General features: G+C 49.3%; 7 protein-coding genes across 7 annotated transcripts; 2 read left to right on the top strand and 5 right to left on the bottom strand.

Annotated features, from left to right (window-relative positions):
- Nucleotides 1-509: 509 nt before the first annotated feature.
- On the bottom strand, nt 510-2,146 carry T069G_02967 (uncharacterized protein; the record flags this gene model as incomplete). The annotated part of the gene is made up of 3 exons (XM_056170177.1): nt 510-938; nt 993-1,575; nt 1,644-2,146. The coding sequence occupies 3 exons, from the start codon at nt 2,144-2,146 to the stop codon at nt 510-512; spliced, it is 1,515 nt and encodes a 504-aa protein (XP_056031069.1).
- A 2,030-nt stretch (nt 2,147-4,176) lies between these two features.
- On the bottom strand, nt 4,177-6,329 carry T069G_02966 (flavin-binding monooxygenase-like domain-containing protein; the record flags this gene model as incomplete). Its single annotated transcript, XM_056170176.1, has 4 exons — nt 4,177-4,409; nt 4,496-5,284; nt 5,358-5,616; nt 5,685-6,329. The coding sequence occupies 4 exons, from the start codon at nt 6,327-6,329 to the stop codon at nt 4,177-4,179; spliced, it is 1,926 nt and encodes a 641-aa protein (XP_056031068.1).
- A 2,107-nt stretch (nt 6,330-8,436) lies between these two features.
- Nucleotides 8,437-9,330, top strand: T069G_02965 (dnaJ domain-containing protein; the record flags this gene model as incomplete). The annotated part of the gene is made up of 1 exon (XM_056170175.1): nt 8,437-9,330. The coding sequence occupies one exon, from the start codon at nt 8,437-8,439 to the stop codon at nt 9,328-9,330; it is 894 nt and encodes a 297-aa protein (XP_056031067.1).
- A 287-nt stretch (nt 9,331-9,617) lies between these two features.
- T069G_02964 (uncharacterized protein) lies at nt 9,618-11,596 on the bottom strand (the record flags this gene model as incomplete). The annotated part of the gene is made up of 3 exons (XM_056170174.1): nt 9,618-9,847; nt 9,919-10,864; nt 10,955-11,596. 3 exons carry the CDS (start codon nt 11,594-11,596, stop codon nt 9,618-9,620), a joined length of 1,818 nt encoding a protein of 605 aa, XP_056031066.1.
- A 961-nt stretch (nt 11,597-12,557) lies between these two features.
- On the bottom strand, nt 12,558-15,625 carry T069G_02963 (hydantoinase/oxoprolinase domain-containing protein; the record flags this gene model as incomplete). The annotated part of the gene is made up of 4 exons (XM_056170173.1): nt 12,558-12,899; nt 12,957-13,109; nt 13,170-14,003; nt 14,066-15,625. 4 exons carry the CDS (start codon nt 15,623-15,625, stop codon nt 12,558-12,560), a joined length of 2,889 nt encoding a protein of 962 aa, XP_056031065.1.
- A 1,139-nt stretch (nt 15,626-16,764) lies between these two features.
- Nucleotides 16,765-17,853, top strand: T069G_02962 (enoyl-CoA hydratase/isomerase domain-containing protein; the record flags this gene model as incomplete). Its single annotated transcript, XM_056170172.1, has 2 exons — nt 16,765-17,147; nt 17,277-17,853. 2 exons carry the CDS (start codon nt 16,765-16,767, stop codon nt 17,851-17,853), a joined length of 960 nt encoding a protein of 319 aa, XP_056031064.1.
- A 448-nt stretch (nt 17,854-18,301) lies between these two features.
- Nucleotides 18,302-22,437, bottom strand: T069G_02961 (ubiquitin carboxyl-terminal hydrolase domain-containing protein; the record flags this gene model as incomplete). The annotated part of the gene is made up of 4 exons (XM_056170171.1): nt 18,302-20,205; nt 20,272-20,659; nt 20,763-22,240; nt 22,299-22,437. 4 exons carry the CDS (start codon nt 22,435-22,437, stop codon nt 18,302-18,304), a joined length of 3,909 nt encoding a protein of 1,302 aa, XP_056031063.1.
- Nucleotides 22,438-23,541: the final 1,104 nt, after the last annotated feature.

The following is a 23,541-nucleotide window of genomic DNA, read 5'->3' as shown; positions in this document are numbered from 1 at the left end:
CAGATCAGAAGCTGTTTGCTGCACCTTGATAGTATGCATTACGCGCCCCGAGTTTCAACCGATGTGATTGGCGAGATGGCCGAGTTGGTTATGGCGTCAGGTTAAGGCTACCTTAACAGCAATTCCTGGTGGAGCAATCCGCGTGGGTTCGAGTCCCACTCTCGTCATATCTTTTCTTTTTGTCCCTTTTACTTCTTTTTTGCTTCCGCGGTTTGTCTGTGGATTCATGTACTTATTCCTATTGCCTCACATTTGGTATAATGACTCGTATCTGGTATCAAAAGCACTCAAAATTTCATGAGAAGGGGGGGGAAGGACCCCTAGCCCACACATATGCCCTCAGGTATCTAGCTCATTCTATATGAAAAGAAAATGCAATAAGGAAAAAAGGCAAGATAAGATTAACTTGCCAGATGATGCTTAAATCATGCTCATACATGCTCACGACGTAAAGTCACTTCTGCGGTGAGAAATCCTTGATACGTCCCAAACACCACCGATGAACCCTTTCAGATCGAAAAGTTTCTCGCTATGCCCACCAACTCGGCCGGCAAGACTTGCGATGTTTCAGGCGGGCTTAATCCGTTCCTGTACATCCAAAGCCTGCTGAGTTCTTTGACTTTGACGTCCTTTTTATGTCTCTTGCGCGAAGAAAACTGGTCGTAAACCTCGATGGGGGTCGTTATCTCGCCCGTTCCGAACCCTCCTGTACCTCCATAACTAATCTCAAAGGCCTCTCGTGCGTTCTCCATGGCGGTACCCTCGACACCAAACTTGATGACCTCTTCCATAAACTCGTTTTCTTCGTCGGCTCCTGTAAATTCACCGGTTTCCGGGTCGCGCTTCAGAGGGAACATGCCGTCCAGGTAATGCTGGACGAGAAGATGTCCGCCGTGACCGTTAGACCGGTTGAAGAGACGGCCAAGGAACCGAGGCAACTGCAAGCAGGCCATTTTGTTCGTGGCAAAATGGAGAATGCCCCATATGGCGACAAAGTCGGTGTTGTGAGTATAATGCTCGATATGGCCAATAGCTCTATCCTTGGCAGCAGATGCGGTGTGGTAAGAAGCCAAAGAAGACGACCTTCGTAGCATGGAAGCAGTGATCATAGGATCCTTCTTGACCTCGAGGGGAGTGGTGACTGGAGTCTCGTAGGCGGCCTCGGAGACGAGCGTCTGCATCGCTTCAAGGGGTCTTGACCGAGTCAAATCTTGCGAAATGACGTGGCGGTGTGGATTATTGAAATGGTTGGCGGCACTACCAAAGGTATATACTTCGAGCTTTGCCAACAGATCTTGGGGCATCTCCTGAAGGAGCCAATCCAGAACCATGCCGCCTTCTATGGCTCCCTGGGAGTGCATGATGAAGACGACCTTTGACTTTTTTGGGTCATAGAGAATATCCTTGAGGTGCCTATAGCAGACACGAATATCGGTAGTTGCGTATGAGAAGTTGCGCTGTATAAGACACTCGATAACGTCGAAAATAACACCAGATGTCCGATTGTGGATGCCGAGAATTGGGCGTCCAAATGTAAGAGCTAGGCGATTAAGATTCATTTTCATCCAGTGTTGGCTACATTATTTATTTATATTAGAAAGCGAACCCATGACACATCGGCGGAATCATGATGGGAGACTTACCCGACGGAGACGCCGTTCAAAAATACCCATTGTTCGTTTTCATGCTCTGGTCGTGTCTTTGCGTACTTTTCGTCAGAGTGAAAGATGATGTCCCTGCCATTCAGCAGCATGCAAACGAATCTGTTTAGAAAATGAAAGACCACAATACCAGTGATTCCCATCCATGCGGGGAAAAAGATGGCTAATGGCAGGGTGACAAGATATATGAGCTGAAAGATGAACAAAAAGATATGGACTGCGAGACAAAACATGTTCATCCAAGATGGATACAGCTCATCAAGCTCGTCCGAGCCATAGGTGCGGATAGGAAACAAAACCCAGGGCAAAGCCCAACAGTAGGCAAAGAAGTAATAGACGTCTTTGGCAAGGAGCCGCCAGGGGAAGTCGGTGTAGGCATAGTTGATGACAGACTCGCCGCCGATTTGTGAACGGTAGAACTCGGTGACAGAGCTCATGATGGAGGACTTTGATGAGGCACCATTTGGGCGCTTTGAAGGCTTCATGGCCAAGGTGGGAGAAGGGGAAACTGGCGGCATAATATAGCACGTGGAACGAGCCAATAATACAGCCGCTACCTAGACTAGAGTACGAGCATCAAGGTTTCAAAGGAACAAAGAACAAAAGCCCACCAACAAAAGCCTACCAACAAAGCAGGGCTGAAACAAGCTGCAGATGCTGCAGCTCTAGACGATGGTGGTGAGCTAAACGACATGCTGGTAAACATATAGTTTTTCTGCTCGCCTCATCCCTGACACCTCGCAAAGGCTAAGCAGTAGCTGCAGCTGCAGGCACCCGGGGAAAAAATTCCACGAGAATACGACAACCATCACATGTTCGGCTACGTTGCTACGACAGAGCAGTGGACACGTCTCAGCGGGCGAGAGAGCAAGTCAGACCGCATTTCTGACGCATCGTCTGGCTAAAGTCTTTGGTGACGCCGGTAGGAGACAAAACCACAGCCAGCAGGGCGTTAGCAAGGCTGAGCGGGATCAGCTGCATTGCCTGTGGTGTGAAGGAGCGTCAGCAGACCTGCAGATGCGAAACTTAGCATCTCGGCATTGATGCCAACTCTTGGCTTTTGGCAGGGGGGAGTCATAGGCAGACAGGGGAAGCCGACGCCACCAAACTAAAATGATGAGAGAGGTTGAAATTTCAGTAATCAAAGGATCGATGATTTGGGGGTGTTTTGTTGTCGAAATAAAGAATAAAGAGCATACAGCTTGTTAGCTGTATGGGCGTTAACCCGAGACTACTACTGCCTAAGAGGTAGTACTAAAAGGCACATGAGCTAGATGCCGTGCATCTCGCAGTGTCTCAGTTAAGCCATGCGCTACTAGTCTATTAGCAACTGACAGTTGCAAGCGTGATTTGGCCAGAAAAGGAACCGAGTCTCGTGCTTTTGTTTCAAGCTCGGCGCATGAGCGGCAACAACTGCCTGACTCTTGAGAAGCCGAATTCAAGACAGGGCCGGCAGTTGGTGATCTGGGTGTCTTGTGCGGTTCGGGTAGACGATCAGAATGACCTCCATGTAGGCATCGTGGGGGCTGCTCCCCTGAGAGCTTAGCGGGGAGATGGCCTGTGCAATCAACAGGTCCCGTATATCCTCGCTCCTCAGTAGAGCACCGGAATATTTATGTTATCGACTTTGACAGTTGATGCTAAACAGACACGATGAAAGCTAAGTCACTACTCTAACAAATCGATATCAATTTCAACTCAGCCGACAGTAAACTAAACAGAAGCAGCACCATGGTTACTCATCCTGCAACATGGTGCAGCATGGATCGTCACCAGTCTCAGCCCTAGCTGGGGCAAAATGGCCCCTTCTTCTTATTACAGCCGCCGCCACGGATCCTTCATCAGCAGCCTTAATTATTTCTACGGATGATGGCATGTCTGATCCTCTGTAATCGCTAATCTTCTTGGGAGCGACCATCCAGTACCGAAAATTTATTGCTACCTAGAATTGCATATCGCGTTATACTGATCCTTAGTAGTTGTTCACTTATCTATTTATAAGTATCAAAATCTCCGAGCTAGTACATGCACGCTTTGGTGATTATCAAGATACTGGAAGAAAGTGTGTATCAACGAATTTCATGATTCGATTTGTTCACACTGACAATCCAAGAAGAAGAAGAAAAAAAGCAGATGAAGATTTATTTCCCGTATCGCCTCATATTGAGAGCCAAAGTGCAAAAAGAGAAATCTGACGAGAGTGGGACTCGAACCCACGCGGATTGCTCCACCAGGAATTGCTGTTAAGGTAGCCTTAACCTGACGCCATAACCAACTCGGCCATCTCGCCGTATGATTTCCCATGGAGACTATTTCATACTATGAGGTAAGCAGACGCCGCTGTACTGAAAGCCCGACTTCATTCGAAGTCAAGAGTGCAAAGGGCAAGGCTCGCCATTATTGTAAATCACCGCCAAAGAACGGTCATGAAGTTTGAATAAACATTTGGTATCATCGCGGTAATTAAATAAAGAGTATTGAACCAGCAAAGAGTAGAGGTAGAAAATGGTGAAAGTTACATGACTTCAGACCTGGCGCTCTGATGACGCTCCGCATGTAACTTACTACCCTTCTTTGAGTTGCATGCCCGTTCCATCTCTTGCATAATTCGTTTTGGCTCATTCTGAATCGCTATTGGGCGTACCAGACGTAATTTGGCCAAAGAATTCCAAAAGCCTGCATAAAAAAGGTAAAAGAGATTGATGCTGCCAAGATAAACCATTGGAATAACAGAAAGGGGAACGTTGCCTTGAGTTACGCATCATGTAAGTAGGATACTACAGGGTCGAAGATATGCCGGGTTTTTATTGTTAAGAAAAATATGAAATACTTACCAAATAGACCTTCACGGCGCGAAATAGTCTCCCACAACTCGCCAGTCATGACCTCGCCGGCTCCCTCCCACTTCCATGGGCCCCTCATGCGGAATTTCGTGTTGAAGCTCGCTCCCGCGGCCCATATATACGGCAGTCTCCAGCCATTCTTGGTACTGAACGCCATTTTTAGGACTTCCCAGAACGTTGGTGCTCCATCAATATCTTTAGCTAGCTGATATGCGTAACTGTCATGCTCAACGCCATAACTGACACGTGCATCAGGAGTGTGGATAATGCGGTAATGCCACTCATCCTCCGGGCTCAGTGGCCTTGGGATTCGATTAATTAGATTCGTTGTAAAGAGCATCGCTTGCATCTCCGCGAGCGGTGGGATAGCACCAAAGCCTGGACGAACAAAGCCAATGAAGCCAATAGTTGGGTCATCTGAGTTCCAAATTTGCCTTACATCTGCGTCAAATGCTACAGGATAAGGCTTCCGTCCAGCATTCTCTGGAGTGTTGAGGTAAGGAAATGCTGGAAGATAGCCGGTGGCGAATATGACAACGTCTGGCTTCACAACAGTTTCATTGATACGCTCAGATTCCGGGCGACCGTTGAGAGGAAAGTGAGCCACGCCATCCTCTGAGATATGCGAAGGGTTTGGTGCAACCTCTATTATTCGCGAAACCGAAGGGATATCAGTGTTAAAGAAAAAACGACGGATGCGACTGGCAAAGGGCCACTTGGTTGGTCGCCAAGGTGCGGAAACATGGTTGCAGATACGCTGCCAAGCCTTGTTGAAGAAAACTGCATCGAGTGTTTCATTGAGTTAGTAGCATGTCATATTGCTTCTGTCGCCTGAAGAGAGCGTTGCTCATACCTCGTGATGCGTGAAAGCGCTCACTATAAATTTGACCAACAAATTGGTCAATTCCGTATATGGAGTCGCCGCAGAGCCATCCTCCGGCGGATATTCCCACAAAATGATAAAAGTTCCAAACGATCATGCTGTCTCTCACAATAGGGTGGACATACATAGAATCAAATAATGTGACTTGAGATACGTCGAGAGGAAGCTGCGGATAATCGTACGGCTCGGAGCCAAACAGCCAGGGCAGAAATTTCTGCCCAGGAACTCTCTACACGTCGTGTAAGAAACTCTGTCGAAGTGGTGCTATTAAATGTACATGAGATGACTGAGACATACCTTGGGTGCGCCGAGCCAACCATCGCGATGGCATAGGATGACCCTATCCGTGTCTCCTGTCACTGCCAAGTAACAAATGTCTGCGCCAGTTTCGCCGCTGCCAATAACCATGACAGTCTTACCTTTGCCAAATTGCTTTCGAGACTTGAAATCAGCAGAATGCATGACGACAGGGACATGTTCAATGCCTGACAAATTTGGTATATTTGGGATGGCATGCACACCGGAACATATCGCAATAGCGTCGCACTCCCACTCGATTTCTTCGCCTGTTGCTGTCCGGTAAATGATGACATGCTCACTAGAGTCTCCCCGTCGGATTGACTTGACCCATGCGTTTAAGTTGATATATGGCCACAGCTCAAAATGGGTAGCATACTCGTCGAGATACTCGAGATAGCGGTCGGCACTGAAAAAATCCGGATCATCACGACGGGGGCGGAAGTCAGAGAAGGCTGTAAGATATTTTGACGAGACGAGCTCTGCATCTTCGTAAGAATGATGTGAGAAGATGCCTCCAAGCCTATTATGTGACTCAAAAAGCCTGAGCTCAAGATGTGGTATGGAAAAGCGTCGATGTGCCTCGGTTAGTACTTTGAGTTGTACGATACCCGAGGGACCGCCACCGATAATTGCAACACGCATTATGTTTGTTCACCAAGGAGTCAAGCAAATAGAAGAGAGCTTAGTGATAGGGAAAATGACTTGATTGGAAAGGCTGGTCAGGGGATTTTAAACAAGCATGAACGCCAAGGGGTTTGGAGAAATGGCCTTTTAAGAGAGATCATGCTGTAACGAGGAACACGAGGATGGCCTTTGCCAAGACAGACAGAGGCAGACAAAGGCCAGCAATAGGTTCGGACCCCTCCCTTAACTTCTATAGGCTTCGCTGACATACTGGTACCCCGGACCGGCATACAGCATGGCTCAGATATTCCCTCGGGGGCTGGCCCTGAAAGCGGTCGTGACCCCGGCTTTGGGATGACATCTCCTAGCTTATCGTGTTACCCATGCCATACCTATGCTTCAGTATAGAGGATGCTCCTTTACATTATAGGCAGGCTATAGTCTGCCAACCATGAGGCGATATTCACAAGGGGGAAAGCCATCTCACAGGGTGCCGTCTCTGTCATCGGTGAACCAAATTAGCTCTTATCAAGAGGTTGCCGGATCCCAAGTTATCAGATTGCGCGTTACACACAAGGACGAGAAAGAATATAGTAAGTGGGCTGGCCGAACTTGTCCAGAGCTTTTTGTGGTGTCATCCTACCTGCACTGCATAGGCTGTGCTACAAAGGAGGGGAGGCTCAAAACCCACCATCTGTTCTATTAAATCCGGAGGGAAGCAGAGATGACAGTACCCCGTATTGGTGTGCTGAATCTGACCCATGGAGTTTACAACCCCTTCCCGGTAATGCGGTTTCAAATGAGGAGCCCACATTGTATACATGTAATTAGAGTTGGTGAATTCCAATTTGGGCACAGCTGAGCCAAGGACCCAAACGATCGGGACCAGAGAGCGATGGATTTGTAATACGAAAGAAGACGAGAACCAACAACATAGTGCGATCGTGATGCTAGTGGTAGAATCGTTGCTCAAACGGCCGCAGAATGTGACAGATCAAGTAAGGGGAACTGCTGCAGGGTGGTCTTATAGGTAGTAAGAGCATAGGCCGACTCTTGCAGGGACTGACCCGCGGACGGACCCCGCGGACTGAACCACTGTGCTTACTGGGAGGCTGCCAAATTCATCCATGTACTCGTACACACTCATGGGCCCTGGACTGTCTGTTATTTTTGGATGGATTTAGAAGGTGAGTGGATAGAACATGAAAGGCCAATAGTACTGGGCATTGTAGAAAGAGAGTAGCATGAGCGTAGAATAAAAAAAAAAAAGGCATTTTGAAAAAATGCCGAAGGAGCTATAATTTCAAGCTGGTGATAAGAAAAACTGCCTCCATACTTACAGGAAAATGGTAGTAGCAGGTGCCTAATGCATGTCAGAAATGGATGCTGTTTCTCCTCACGGACGCCTTGGCCTCATGGCAATAGAGGTAGCAAGACCAAGAGGGATCAAGTGATGCCTCTACCCGTAGCGGCCGGATCTAGCCAGGATGATACTGAAGCATGCAGTTTTCGGCGTCAATTTCAAATCCGAGCGAGCCAGCGGCTTGATTCAGACCGAAATGCCTCAAGAAAGCATAACCTATCGTTTTTTGGGTTATCGGTATCGTATTGTGGTTCCCCATACACCATGTATTACATATAAGTTAGAACGAAGGATATTGGGTAGCCACTTCCCTTTCTTAGCTAAGAAACTATGCGCAATTGTTTCTAGTGCTTTAGGTGTAAACCTGATAATGAACTGTAATATACCGGGATCTTCTTGTTAGAGACCTAATGAAAATGAATGAAATCACTGACAATACTTTACCAGCAAATAGTCTAGATGGTCTTGTTCTGCCCTTCACGGATCACTGTGACAGATTACTAAGGTGGGTAGCCCAAACGCCCCCACAGCCACCCGGACAATAGCGGGGATAGCGTGACTTCATACTTGGAGCTCTGTCTCGTGAGCACGATTTGCGACGACATCATTCATGCCTTTGCATGGTTGACTGCATCTAAATCTTGCATCAATTCTATCCCAATCGCCCCCAAATCCACCGCTGTTGGCTAACTGGTCCAAACGAGATGACCCCTCATATGCTCTCCTCATAGCTACTTCCTTCTCTCTCATAAACTCCCAATCATGGCCATCAAACCATCCGTCGCCGTCCTCCCATCCCTCGTCTCTCCCCTCTGCAGCTCACATTATCTCACCCACTGCACCCGATCATCCTCTTCCCCTCTATGTAAACGCTTTAAAAGACAATATGCCACCGTGCAAGACGCCGGCGAGAAAAAATGGTCCGACTGGAGGCCCTCTCCCGAGGATACCATCCATGAATGGCCAAAGTCGCCACGGCCCACGCCATACGAAGTGCTCGGCGTTTCCAAGGGCGGCGTTTACGACAAGCGACGCTTCTATCATCTCGTCAAGCTGTATCATCCAGACACGCATGACCACAACCACCATCATGCATCCGTATCATCCTCATCATTACATATCAGAAATCTTCCTCACGCTACCCGCCTCGAGCGGTATCGCATGATCGTCGCCGCCAACGAACTTCTCAGCAACTCTTCTAAGCGTCGCATGTACGATAGCTACGGCTTAGGATGGTCGCATGGCGACCGCGCCGCGTCTCTGCGCGACATCGACAAGAACTGGCGCCACCAGGAAGGTACCGCCGCGAACAACGCCACATGGGAAGATTGGGAACGATGGCGGGATGCCCAGGAAGGGAAATCGAGTGAGCCTGTGTACATGTCGCATGGTGCATTCGCATCCATCTTGGTGCTCATGTGTCTTGTTGGGGCTATGGCGCAGACCAATCGTGCCGAGTCGAGCGGCGCGCAGTACGTCGGGTGGGCGGCCGATCACAGCGCTGAAATCGGAGGTCGGCTGCGAAGGAATGGAACGGCGGTGGCCGGGCTAAGCAAGGATGAGAGAGTCGACTATTTCTTGAAAGAACGCGAAAACGTCAATTTCCAGTTCGTGCCGAGCAAATACGAGACAACCGACCGCCCTAGGCCATCCTAGGTTGTCGCGTTTCATCCAGTCAGAGATTTTGAGTCTCAGCCAAAGGAGAGGTCATGTTTAATGACCAAATCCTGTGTACAATTATAGATTATGATATTATGAAATCTTTCCAATCTAACCATCGCTCAACGATATACTAGCTAATCTATTTACTGATGGTCTATTAAATACCGAGAACTAAAAAGAAAAAAAAAGTGATGTTACATTCATCATGACGGCGTTAGTCATTATCCAGCAACTCATACAATCGTAAAAAAAAAAAAAAAAAAAAAAGAGAAAACATCATTTCAATCTCGTCCACCTGAGACATATCTGTCACCAGGCTCGAAAAATATCGTCTCCGGTCGGGAGTAGGCCGTTCCCGAAGTCTTCAAATCAGGCCTGAGCGTAAGCGGCTCGTCAGGCCGAAGTGTGATTTCATCGTCATATTCTGATATCAGTCTATGGTTAATGATGTTGTCTATACGTAATCGCGGTGGTCCGGAATTGAGTCGTTCGCCGTTCTTTGGCGGCCCGGCTATATACTTTGTTAGAAAAGAAGATACGACAATAGGACGGATGGTTTTGATGAGAAAGGAGTGGGCTTACATATGATGAGGTCTATCAGCTTGACAATGACGGGACCCCAACAAGTGATGGCAATGATCTGCCCATATGACCATTTGTTGGCCTCGAAGCTCTTTGCGCTAATGACCGTGACGAGAGAAACCATGTATAGAATATTGATGATGAAGTAGGCTATTTCCAAGCCTCTCCAGAAATATATGGTAATTGTCTTCCAGTGGCGCCGGAAACTGTTCTCAGGCCATCGGCCAGGCGTCCAGCTACCGAACCTCAAGTGTTTCGTCCGTCTATGCTTTCGCAGTGTCCAGCTTAGTTGGTCAACTACAAGCGCAATGAAAGCAATGCTGTCCAGACCCAAAAACACAATCTTATAAAGAAGTGGATGCGGGAAAAATGTCAAGTGTAGTCCAGAGACACCATGCGTGGCCGCACAATATGTCCGGGGGCTCGGGTTGCCACCGCATTCAGCAATGCTGTGCTGCTGCTTGAACAGGTCAAAGGTAGATGCAAAGCTAATTTTCTGCGTCGCTGCAATGATTGCCAATAGATATTCGGCGCAAAAGCCCAGAAACGTATGCCAATTGCGAATTCCTTCGTTGTGAAGACACACTTGGACCAGAAACATGGGGAGAACACCGTTGAGACTGACGTGGAAGGCAACGGCGCCGTTGACGATAATTTCGCCCCAGAAGGTGCCTTCCTGAGAATTGATGACGATGGCAAGGATAGAGGCGATCTGCAACGCAAATACAAACCAGCATTGGGCTTCTTGAAACTCGACGAGAGTGGTGGCCATGGCCACACTGGTTCGTGATAGGGTGGACGTGTCTCTCCAAACTAGTGACTGGGCACGGGTAAGACTAAAGGGCTCCCGCTTCTTCTCAGTATGGCGTGCCCAAATGGTAAATGCCTGGACAGCTAGATACAGCGACCCCGAAAAGCATACTTGAAGCACATAGGAGATCAGCACCTGTCCGAACAAGGTTAGTTAGTATCACTTTTGTTCTACAAGCCGTTGTTTTGGGTATTGACGAGGTAATCGCCGGTATGGTAGTCTTACTCCAGGTCCAAAGATGTCAGGATCAATATTAGCAGGAATATCTGGGCAAAAGGTATCCATTGCTTCGAATATTTGATCAGCACTCGATTTGTCTCTAGAGAGTGCCTTGATCGAGGGGTCGCATGATACGCTTAACAAGTCACTTCCACATGCTGCTTGGGCGCAAGTTATAAAGGAGTCGAGAGTAGGCTTGTAATCGAATTCGGCAAGGCTGCCAGAGCCCATAATGCTGCTGGCATTTTGCTCCGCCTCAGGAGTGATGTAGTAGCTCTGAGTATCATGAGTCCAGTGGGAAATGGAAGACAGCGCGATGCAATTATAGAATGTCTCGAGAGAGCCGAAGAAGGTGTCAGTGCGGTTGCAGGCACGAGTGCAGTCCTCGACGCCGTCAATCTCGCAACCGGTGCTGAAGAGCAAAATACTCTGGTCACCATCAATGCTTGATTTGATGAGATTCTTGAAACTGAAGGCATCATCGTCCGGGTTCCCGATATTGGCAAGGTCGCGAAAGGGGAAAAAATCCAGTGTTCCCCCAATATCAGGCTCGATGACGATTTGGAGCGGCAGAGAAGACGCAACGGGCGCCGCAGTAATTGCGGTGGAAACAACAAAAGATGGAGATAGAGTACTAGTCACTGCCATGGCTCCCCTCAAAGACCGCGCGTCGGCCCCCAGCGACGATTAGGTACAGATGCCAAAAGCATAGACGCCCTACCGATGCCTTGAGCGACAGTTTGGCCTGATTAATCAGTGGTCTCGCTAGAGTTACGCCAACAGCCAGGAGCCCGCCTAGATCTGCTTAATGGCCTGCAACAAGAGTCATCTCCCAAGCCAAAGTGGTACAAGGAAGACGAAGTCGGTGAGGCTGGCAGGGCGCCGTTGTTTCGGTGGTTCTTTATATCGCCTCTGACAAATATTCCCTGATGACGGATAAGAAAGTGATTTGCTGTCATCCGTCCAGTAGTGGGTCGATACGCGACCATGTCTGTTCTGGCCAATCGAGTCTCTCAAGAGAAGCAGGCATCATGTCGATGGCGAGCTTGGCAAGTTGGGCCCCGGAATCCAGCAGGTAGCCAAGTCGATATTGGGCCGGACTGGCGAGATCAACATACTGGCGGCCGCTGCGAACCACGCTGTCGTCTGCACATCATCTCAGACACAATCGAGCCGGGGTTTGACAAAGCAGATAGACATAGCTTCTGCAGGGTTGCCTTAACCAGCGGCTGACACGATGCTGCAGTGCTGCGCCTCCCCCAGATTAAAGCACGCGGTAATAATTGCAGTGCATAACTGATCGTGCCAATGGCAGCTAGCGGCGGAGCGGCGTGGAGGATCGAGCACCCCCTTGAGGGCTTTAGTGCCCTGAGGATTTGCATTGATGCAACATGAGACAGTCTTTTGGAAGTTGTCGATGGTTTCTAGAAGATGCGGATCCAAGCATCTGAACTACATGCATCAATCATGACTAATAACAAGGTGAAGCCATGTCGAGGTCAAAGGAAGGTGCGGCTGGCCTAGTGCGGGGATGGTTCTATACCTTATTTTCAGCCATCTTGACCTGTAATATTTGATGATGATGCTAAGGAAATCTTATCTTGTCTACCTATTCAACAATGCCGTCAAACTCGTCAATAACGCTCCTCGGCTTGACAAACGCACCCAGCGGAGTGAATTTCAGGTGGTCTATCCCGAAACCCACTGGTCCGCCAAGTTCGATTCCTCTCTGGCTTCCCGTCCATTTATCACTGGCGGCCAGCCCCAGCACTACTACTAGCAGCCCATACCTGTACTCTGGAGTGCCGATAGCTTCACCGTTCTGTGCATCAATCACGGTGATCAGGTCCGGGGCAATGGCTAGGACGTCCTCCTGTTGCTCTTCTTTCCCATCATCTCGGACCTTGAGAGCTGCAATGTTTTCGTTCTTAAAAGGGATCTTGATGGTCCCCTGGAATGACGATGGGTTGGTGACATCTTGCTGTAAGCCGTCGCTGTCTTGCCGTACATCAACTCCTTCGATGAAGCATTCACCATAGACATATCCTCCCCTCAGCGTCCTCTCAACACCGACAATCTTACCCTTCCAGAGCACTTTACCAGCTGCTTTTCCGCCGCATTCCTCGATGATGGACTCGGCTACGTTGTCGACCCTATTCTCCTTCCGAGCACGAGCAACGCCGCGCCCGATTCTCCAAGCTTGAGAAATAGTGTGCTCTACTACCCATCGCTTCGTTTCTGCTCCTGTCACCGGGGACTCAGCACAACCTGTGTGTGATCCCATTTGTGTCAGAGCCGCTCGCAGGATACGCTCAACAGCAAGGTCAGAGGTCGCTTTCGGCATGACAACGACATTACCATTGCCGTCAGACATGGCGATGGGAGACCAGATAGGAGACCTTTCGTTAAAAACAACAGGGGTTGTCTGCCATTTTGTTGGATAAGCCCGTCCCATCCAGTCGCCATCCACAGCTGGTAGATCCATATTCGTGCTGGCGCCCAATATCATCGCTTGGAGGCCGTTGCCACCTCCAATTTCGATGGAAATCATGTGAGTGGCAGGGTTAGGACAGACCTTGAATAATTCTTGTTGAGCTTCCAATAGCTCGTCGGCAGGCAGCTTCTCGATTCCGACTGTGGGACTGCCCACACCTCCTCCACAACCAATCTGATCGTCGTCGGCAAGATCATATGGATTTATAACCCTCACAATTGCACCCTTACGGAGCTCTTGCTTTAGACGCACTAGATGGGAATAGGGGGATCCTCCACCGCCCGTTCCAAGGATGTAGCAGCCGGTGGCAATCCAATCAGCATCCGTTTCCGATATATACCAAACGCGATTTTTAACTGTTGGTCTATATAGAGCAATGTTGACATCCTTGTCTATTTGCTCTTTGGATGTGGTTTCTGGTCGCTTTGATAGTTTCTCATATTGGCTCATATCAGTGTCATTTCCCTCGTTATCCGCTTCTGGAGTTGCGTGGATTTGGACGCTCCCCAAATCGAAATCCCCCGCTGCACGGACAATGAATCTTGTTTTATGAGCAATGTACTACACACGATATCGAATTAGTAACGGCTTTTCGTTCTAGATTTCGACTTTGCGGCTCTTACTTGGAGTGGGAGGGTCTCTTTTTCGACAATCTCCACGGACGCAGGAGACGCCCCGGCAGATATAGTCTTTGCAATTGCTTCTTGGCCAATCTCTTCCAGCAACTGAGCGGTGGTTTTGGACTCGGTGGATTTGACAGTATCCACAACTGCACTGACTCTTGCCATTGCTGCTCCGATTGCGTTTGCAACTTGCGACCATTCCGGCTTTATCACTCGGCTCGCACCTTTGAGCTCGTCAGGCGACAGTATAGCTCCACCGCCAACAAGCAGCACTGGGATGTCTTCTGGAGAAGTTTTCATCTTGTCAATTGCCTTCTCAATCTTGTCCTTGAGGGCGGCCCTGAAAAGGTTCAGCTGTTCATCAGTAAGCACAGCCTTCACAAGATCTCTGTTGCCTATATTTAAATCAGGATTCGCTTGCACTATACAATCAGTCGCGGTGATGACCTTGCCACCGAAAACAACAGACTCTTGCTGAAGCTTATGCCCAACACTGTCTGGTCCGACAGTTAGACCGTTGTCAGTTCTGACAATCGACCCTCCCCCAAGACCGATGCTCTTGATATCCGGACACGAAAAGTTGACTCTGATGCCTGCAAGATCGCTGTAAGCAGCCTGCTGCCGGGGAAACCCATTTGCATACAGCAGCCCAACATCTGTTGTTGTGCCCCCAATGTCGACGACCATGACTGCTTCGGATATCTCGCCCTGGGCAAGGAATGCCGCGCCCCTCATGCTGTTTGTTGGGCCACTCGAAAAGGTCCTGACGGGCAACCTCGCTGCCATGTCCCCTGATAAGACGGTGCCGTCATTTTGTGTGATGAAAACGGGACAGTGTAAGCCGAGGCGTTTGATTGGCTCTTGAAAAGACCTGATGGTTTTCCTAGCGAAAGAAAGGATAGAAGCATTCAGAATGGCCGCATTCTCACGCTCCAAGAATCCTAGGTTGGCGATGTCTTTCGAACAAACAACATCGCACTCGGGCAATTCTGCTTTGATAATGTCTGAAGCTCGTTCCTCTTGCTTCTCTATGGTGTCTATGGGGCTGAACACTCCATTGACTACAACATTTCTGATGCCTTTTTTGCGAATAATGGCACACTGCTCTTTAATCTCTCGCGTATCAATATCTGAAATGAGGTTTCCGTCTACCTCCAAGCCGCCTTTGAGCAATGCATAGTGGCCCAGAATCATCTGCCTCATATCATCCGGCCAATCTACGCAAGGGGGAGCATGCTTTGAAAAAGGTCCACAGAGCCGGATGACCGCCACAGTAGACAGTCGTGAAGTATCCCGTTCAACAACAGCGTTGACGAAATGAGTAGTGCCAATGGTTACACTCTCAACCTCGGATGGGCTGATGGCAGCGGATTTGAACATGGCAGTGATTGCATCGTTGATTCCAATGCTTGGATTGGTCGTTGTGGGAGCCTTGTGCCATGCTAGGATGCCTTTGCCCGGAGACGACGCCTGGAGGGGATCAAGAATGACGCCGTCTGTGTTGGTGCCGCCGACGTCGACTCCTATGCGGAGGTGCCTAGAGATATTTGCAGAGGGCATGGCTGTGTTGTATATTTACACGGTAATAGACAATGCCTTTCGAGCGTATTGATAGAATGATGAAAGGAGGGTCTGGGCTCCTTATCAGAGGATCAGATAAGATGGGATTGGCACTTACATCACCTTCTACCAGAGCAGAGTACCATGGAAGGATCGGCTTCCCGATTGCGGAGAGGGGCAGCGGGGTATAAGGATTAGCACTGCAGCAGCTAGGCATGACTGATAGAAGGGCTATGAGAGATTTCTTGTCTTGTTGATGAGCTGATTTTAGAGTAACCGATACTACATATACCAACGATGAGCTCCAGATTGTGTCACCAAAAGTATCAGTCCAGCGATCTCGATAGGTGAGGGGAGCACACGGCTTGTGAAGAGATGTACGATAAAGGATCTCATCTAAGTAGCAGATGCAAGTACGTTCCTCAATCAACTTGGATTCTTTTATTTCTACATTTTGCACCATCAAATATATATGGGCAAGATTTATATTTACTATTCATTACTTATTAGGTGATAGCTCGATAGGTCGCACTTATCGGTGTATGGCGTCTACTAGGTATTTTCGGAGCAGCCCGCTTTCCCCAAGAGCTCCTGGTCTCAGATGGTCTAAGTATTATCAGATACATGTAGTGAATTTATTTACTATTGATCAATATGCCGAAATGTCGACTTTTCCCTTCACAAATTTGACGAAGATAGACAAAAATTGAAGGGCTATAGGCAGGGGCTGAAGACAGGCCAAGATAGGCATTGAGGCGGATCCGAGCTTAGATGGAAGCTCTCTTAGATGATCCTATACTTGCATGGTTCCTGGGATATTGTCGTCTTCTCTTCTTTCGAGCTTCAAAATTATTTGTCAATGAGATTCACTAGAATAAAATAAACAAAACTTCCATTCACTGAAGCAATACACTCAATCTCAGTTAATGCCGACTCCCCTGCCAAATGGAACATCCACCGACACAAGCCGCGCCAGAAAATTAAGCTCGGCTCATTCGCATCGACGTCACCTTTAAGCCGAAGCCGTCAACACCAAAACCTCCAAGCTACTTTCAATCATCCTTCTTCCGCCAGCTCTTTCAACTTCCCCCAATTGAGTTCTCTCCAGTTCCAATCTCCCCCCAGAAATCACCGCCAAAATGCCTCCTCGATTCCGCTTCGCAATCTCCTCCTCTCCTTCCCTCACCCTCCGCCGCCTCTATTCCACCGCAGAGCCCCTCATCCGCGTCACCAACCTTCCCGCAGCTTCAAGCGGCCACATCCGCATCCTCGAGCTCAACCGGCCCAAGGCCCGAAACGCAATCTCCAAGGATCTGCTCGCCTCTCTGCGCGCGGAGATCCACGACGTGCAGAACCAGTACGGCCCCGACGGCGAGGAGGTTGCTCCCCCACAGCGCTTCGGCGGAGCGGCTGGCGTGGACGAGAAGGGCCCTACGAGAGCTCTGATCATCGCCAGTGCCGTCGATACGTGCTTTTGCGCGGGTGCCGACTTGAAAGAGCGACGAGGTTTTACCCAGGAAGAGTGCGTCTAACCATGCGATATGCTTAACCTGTCCCGATTCGCCTTCACCTCTTCTTCCTATCCCCTTCTCTCGCTTCTCTCTACCTCTCCCGTCCTCCATTTTCGCGTTCTATACTAACAGCATCTCAGAACTGCCAAGTTCCTCTCCGACCTGCGCGGCGCCTTCACCGACCTCTCCAACCTCCAAATCCCCACAATCTCCGCAATCTCCTCCCTCGCCCTCGGCGGCGGCCTCGAGCTCGCCCTCTCCACCCACTTCCGCGTCCTCTCCTCCAACGCCACCGTCGGTCTCCCCGAGACCAGGCTCGGCATCATCCCCGGCGCCGGCGGCACCTTTCGCCTGCCCGCCATCGTCGGCCTCTCCCGCGCCCGCGACCTCATCCTCACCGGCCGCCGTGTCGCCGCTCCGGAGGCTTACTTCCTCGGCATCGCTGATCGCCTCGTCGAGGTTCTGCCCGAGGACGAGCGGGATGGCGCTGATATCCTGCAGACGGCGCGCAAGTCTGCGCTCTCCGAGGCCGTCAGGCTGGCGCAGGAAATCTGCGAGGGAGGCCCTATTGCTATCCGCGCCGGCCTGCAGGCCGTCGCCTGGGCTAGGGAAGAGAAGGAAAATGAAATGTACAAGAGGGTTGTCAACACTGAAGACAGAAATGAAGCCCTGAGGGCATTCCAGGACAAGCGAAAGCCTGTCTTCAAGGGCCGGTAATCTGGGAACAGAGTAGAAAAATCAAGTTTAAAGCGAAAACAAAATAAACAAGCAAGCAAGACGAAATCCAAACGAAGTAAACAATAATAACGCAGATACTAATCGCGGGAATTGGAGGTATACCATATCCCCTCTATGTCTTGCTCTCTAATATACATAATCCTCGGGACTTCTAATGCCACATTTTCGACATGTTTCATCATCTCATCATAATGCTAGCTTAACGACAAACCCTGGTACGGAACTCATACTCTCTGAGTCTTCCCCGGTGATTCTCTCTGAGTTTTGCCCTGGTACTCGCGCTACTTCTTTTCCTTCGGCTGCTTCCTCTCTCCGTCTTGTGCCGGGGACGTGGACTCCTCGCTATAGCGGTTGTCGTGTCAACGAGTCCATGAACAGGCTCCCCTTCCATTACAGGTTGATGTGTATCCTCCATGACAGCATTTTTCTAAGATTTTTCTTCTGACTCTTGTGATACTGCATCCACCGTAGGAGTGGCCTCCAGGTCACTTTCCGGCTTCGCATCGTTGAGTTCAACATCTCCATCCTTGTCTGCGGCCTCCGAGGGCACCAACACAGCCTCATCAGCTGGCTCTTTCCCCTCAGTTTCTTTTGTGCCTTCCCCTTCTTGGTTTTCCTGTTCGCCTTGCACTTTGTCTGTGTCTTCCATAGCTGGAGGTTCCCTCTTGGGAACGCTGACGTATTGGTCCTTGTCCTCGTCGCGAACATAGCAGAGGAAGTACGGCTCTCCGCTGGTGCTCAGAGTCCGGAGTACTTCTGCCGTGTCCTTATTCTCCCTAACGTCTGCGTCGTTGTACCACCTCCAAACATTGGCCTCGAAATCGTGAATCCACACCCAATAGTGACCAGACGTTAAGTGGCCGCGATGGCAGATGACAGCATGAAGCCGGTACGAGATTTGCTTCTGGCTGCTCAGACTTTCCTCCAGCATCTCTTGCCGCTGTTGTAATTCCTTTTCCATCATTTCCAACACTGCAGCGTGTGTTTTCTGGATATTGTCTAGCTTGTTGCTTGATTTCCCAGTTGCAGCCACTTTACTAGGATTTGCTGGCGTGATGAGCAAAAAGTCATCCTCTACGGGCCCGTCAAAATCCCAATTCTCGATGGAATCCTCTTGCTTCGTTGGCTCATTGGATCCATCCGAGGGCTGGTTTGCCGTGTCTTCGGGTGCTCCAACTTCGCCCTCATAAGTTTGAAGGAACGTCATATAGCTGGGATTGGCCTCAATTTTCGCCAGTTGAGATTTCAAATCAAGAATTCGTTCTGCTGTTATCCAGTCCTGAACCCTTTGCCGGAAAAGAGGCGAATCGTGAGGGGCGTCCATGTATCGGTCGAGGTACAGCGTCTCAGGGATTACAACTGGGTTGCCATTCTTGCTACCCATTGACTGTGAGCGCTGAATTAAAACGTGCAGCACGGGCGGAAGTGTCTTGATGGCGGTGTATCGCGAAAGCTTGCTGTCTTCCAAGATCTGCTGGTCAAAGTTTCTTCCGAGGGCGTCGTATAATGAACAAGGACCTTCGGCAGCTGGGAATGCCGTTATCGATCTATCAAAGCTAATTTCATGTTGGTATTCCTGTTCGTCAAATTTCTTGGTATAATTGACTGTTGTTACGAAGAACGTCTCCATGATTTTTTCCAGTTGAATGCCTGTTGTGCTATCTGTCGAGGTTGGGCGAATCGCCGCCTGGAGGCGATTGATAATGCTGCCCATGACCTCTTCGACATCTTGTTGGTCTGTTCCTGAAGACCTCTTTTGGTGTTCAAGAGCATTGAGGACTTTCTGATCAACCGTTTCGGGCTTCTCTACGTCAACCATATCGACGTCACGATTGTCCGTGCTAACAGGGGCCTCATTAGCTTCGTCCAGATTCTCAGGGTCTGTCGGCTTCTTGTCATCCAGTGCAACTTCTGCCATAAGAGTGTCGTCTCCTGGTTCCCCTACAACTGTGAGGGCAGGTTGAAGTTGGCTGCCCCTGTCCTCTACTACCGTCTCTACTTTCTCATATGAGTGGTCAGACAGTGCATCATCTTGGCCAACCAGCGTTTGAGTGCTAGAGCTACTTTGCGTTTCAAGCGGGTCGGACACAGCCTGAACCGAGACGCTGACCATATTCACGTCATCATGGCTATCCGTTGGGGGAGCAGGTGATGGACGGGCAGGTAATGGTGGGGGATTCGGAGCCGTGGGCGTTTCGGAAGGCTGTTTTGGACCAGAGAGCAGCGTATGGGTTGACAATAAAACCGCATTTGCGAGTCTCTGAGAAGGTCGAGTGGCAGTTCTGTCAGAGGTTCGAAGATTTTCAAACAAAGTAGCCATTTCTTCCGCAACTATACATTGATGTCAGCCATTTTGATTATGAAGACTTAGATGTCCCGTGAATTTGCTACACTTACACGCTTGCGCAACGACGGCTTCTCCCCTATCCATATGCATTTTGTTTCCACCCAAGCGGCGCTCTTGAATGCTCTCGTCATTCAGGTCTAGCCGTAAGCTGTCGTAATTGAATACAATGTCTCGAATAGGTTTGACGGTAAATAAATATTGAAGTAGACTATTCAAGTAGCAAGTGTTGCCAATGTTATGCAGTCCTACGGGAAGGTCGAGGTTGGTTGCTCTGGGATCGCTTGAATTACCAGCATCAAGGTCAGAAGTATTGAAGCCCTGATCAAAGCGAAGTTCGATCACAGCTTGCTTAATAGATGGTGAAACTGTGTGCTCTGCGATAGAATCTAAAGCATCAAGATATACGCCTTTGGCCTCGTCAGATACAGCCTCGGCTAGCTAAAAGTGTATGCAGTCAGCAAATGTACTTGATGTTTTCCATGAGTGATTGGGAGATTTATTTTCCTTTCCCAATTTGCAGTGTTTAGACCCGCCAACTTACCTTTGCTTTCGTGGCGTTCACGGCATCCGCCTCTTGCCCATTCTTTAAACCGAGTATCGTCAATGATGTCAGTAACGACATTTTGTTATCGGCTTCCATTAGGATAGTAGTCTGGTAAGAGTCATCATCCGTGGCTCGAGCAATGACTAAAAGCATGTTCCTGGCAGTGCTGGCGTCAGCTGGGTCTCGGGCTATTTTTTCCCTGAATGCCTTGATCAAAGCCTCCGCGCTATAGGTATTTGGTGGGCTCAGCCCAAAGTATTCCAGTGCTTGGGACACAAGCCCGTCATCGTCAGTGCCGCCGTGCCTTTGAAGCTGGCTCTCGAAGACAGAGGATTGGGTAATTGCATAATCGGACAGTAGCTCATCATTGGCATCATTTGCAATTGCCATCAATTTCTCAACCAGGTCTCTCCTCCTTGAAGGGACAAGCTCCCACTGTCGTTTATATGCGTTCACAATGATCTCTTTGGATTGGGACGGTAGAACTCCCAAGAGTTTATATCGTTCCAAATTAACCAGCGCATCTGTACTAACATTGGAGACTTCAACGCAGCCTAGATGATTATGCAGGGCAGTCACACAGAACGTCGGGCGCTCTGCAGTGCTCCCAGATTTGAATATGAGATTCTGTACTTCGGAGCGTACATCCTCGAGGTATGCGCGATAGGTGCCAATTTCCGTACTCCCAGAGGGACCTTCTGCCGCCGGGGGAGCTGTTGGGGTAAATGAACCCTCGTCGACCCCATCCTGGATATCAATCTGCTCTTTGAACTCAAGGTCTCTAAATATCGAGAAACAGCGCGGACCAAAAAGTACAGCAAATCTCTTGTTTCTCTTGGATATACTCCTGGCCACATCAGAAGTTGTTTCCAGAAGATTTTTAAGGTACGTGTTGAGATTAGATGGTGCTTGATGAGCCCAGTCATCGGTCGCAGTTTCATATCGTGTTGGTTCATCTTTCCTCGCAGCCTCTAACTGCTCAAGAATCGTATCGTGATCCAGCAAGAGATTAGCCCACCAAGGCGGCATTCGTGGCTCCGAAACCTCGAGTGTAACCTGAAGCGTACATGGCAGCGCTGAACAGACAAAGTATTCTCGAGCCAATAGCGGGTAGTACTTTGAGCGATCAGATTGAATGTTAGCCTCTTCATCTGAGCAAACCCAAGCCAGGTGATGCCAAGGAAACTGAGTGTCTCCTATGGGCCACTGGCTGTGGCTTTGATGACACGAAAAGTCCGACTGTGCATCTTCCCATTCGACACGGAACATGAAGTGGAAATGGCACTCTAGGCAAATAGCGGACAGCACCTTGCACGATGAAGTTGAATAGGACTGGTTGCCATTGATGACGAGCTGGTGAGGGTGTTCCCAGTTGTAATGGCTATCCAGGTCGGTACGTCGAGCTCGTTCGAACAGGTCGCATGCGGTGAAGTTGTTGTTGATTAACTCGTATATCCACCGACTGGGGTGACATCCTATACAACATGATTAGTTGAAGTCTGGGCCAGCACATGCGAGGCGTGAGCAGCGTACCAAGTACTTCTCGCCCAACAAGAGCAGACTTCATCGGCGTCAGATTATGTGGAACAAAATCGGATTGCATTGTTCCCGGCAACGCGGCATAGACGTTGGGCTCCGGGTCTTGCGACCGCAAGTCGTATCTGATGCCCATGGTATGATGCGGGAGAGGTTGATGAGCGCGAGGAGGCGTTTGCTTCGGTATCGCAAATCGAAATGGAGGGGTAGCAGGGAGCTGTCACCCGAGATGCCAAAGGCGAGGGTGGCCTGATCCCGCTGTATAATGTTGATCGATGAAGCTGTTGATGCAGGAATCTATACAATGCAAGAGGAGGCGAGCTGCAGGTCCGGAGTCGCTTCAGATGCTCCCTGTGGGATTTTCGAGCTGAAGAAAGCTGGGACAGGGCATCGAGGACTCGACAGGCGGCTGCAGCTGGTTTTGAAGGTCAGCCGCGGGGATCGCAAAAAGGGACGTTCCGGTCGATGACAAACCTCAAGACAAAGAAGAGATGCTGAAGAGAGGGCAAACGGGTGTGTGTAATTGCTTGCGTACGCAGTGGCGACGAGCGTTCGTGGCCCGAGTGCGTTGTTGAAAGGCCTAGAAAGTCACCGGGCTGACGCAGCCTCGTTTGCTCAAAGCCATTTGTTGTGCCTCTGTAGCTCCCCCGCGACGAGGTTTAGCAGTGACGGCAGTGCGTAGGTAGCTTATCTCAGTTAGGAATGCTCTGACGTTTTGACGGCAGATGCGTGCTGACTCAGCACTTTGTGCTGGTGATTGAGGCGTCACTGCAGGAGCATCTACTAATAGGTGTTTTGTTGCACCAGGCGTATATGACTACTAGCTAAAATAAGAGAAGAAGCTGCTCAATATATGGACAGATTGGGATTTCGGTATTGAAGGTATTTGAATAGAGCAGTGACAGTGCCTGGTGTGAATATCAGATGCGTTGGATGAAACATACGGAGCAAGCCTATTATTAGACTCGAGCAGAGCGAGTTAAAGTTACGGGGACTTGTTTGTGACTTAGGCAAGAGGGGAACTTTAATTAGACGGTCGAATGGATACTAGAAAGATATAAAGAAGATTCGTTTTTGCAGGGATAATAATAATACTATGTTGGGATAATCAATGCTCTTAATGTACGTTGGACAAACATGACCACAATAGCAGATGCCACAAATATTACCAGGGAGTGGCAGACACTACCTCTAGATGAACGCATTTAGAACATCAGGTGCCTCCATTGAGATGATTAAT

This window comes from Trichoderma breve, chromosome 2 (assembly GCF_028502605.1).
Source record: "Trichoderma breve strain T069 chromosome 2, whole genome shotgun sequence".
Classification (NCBI taxonomy): domain Eukaryota; kingdom Fungi; phylum Ascomycota; class Sordariomycetes; order Hypocreales; family Hypocreaceae; genus Trichoderma; species Trichoderma breve.
Note: the sequence above shows the minus strand (reverse complement) of the source record. Positions and strands in the feature narration are given on the sequence as shown.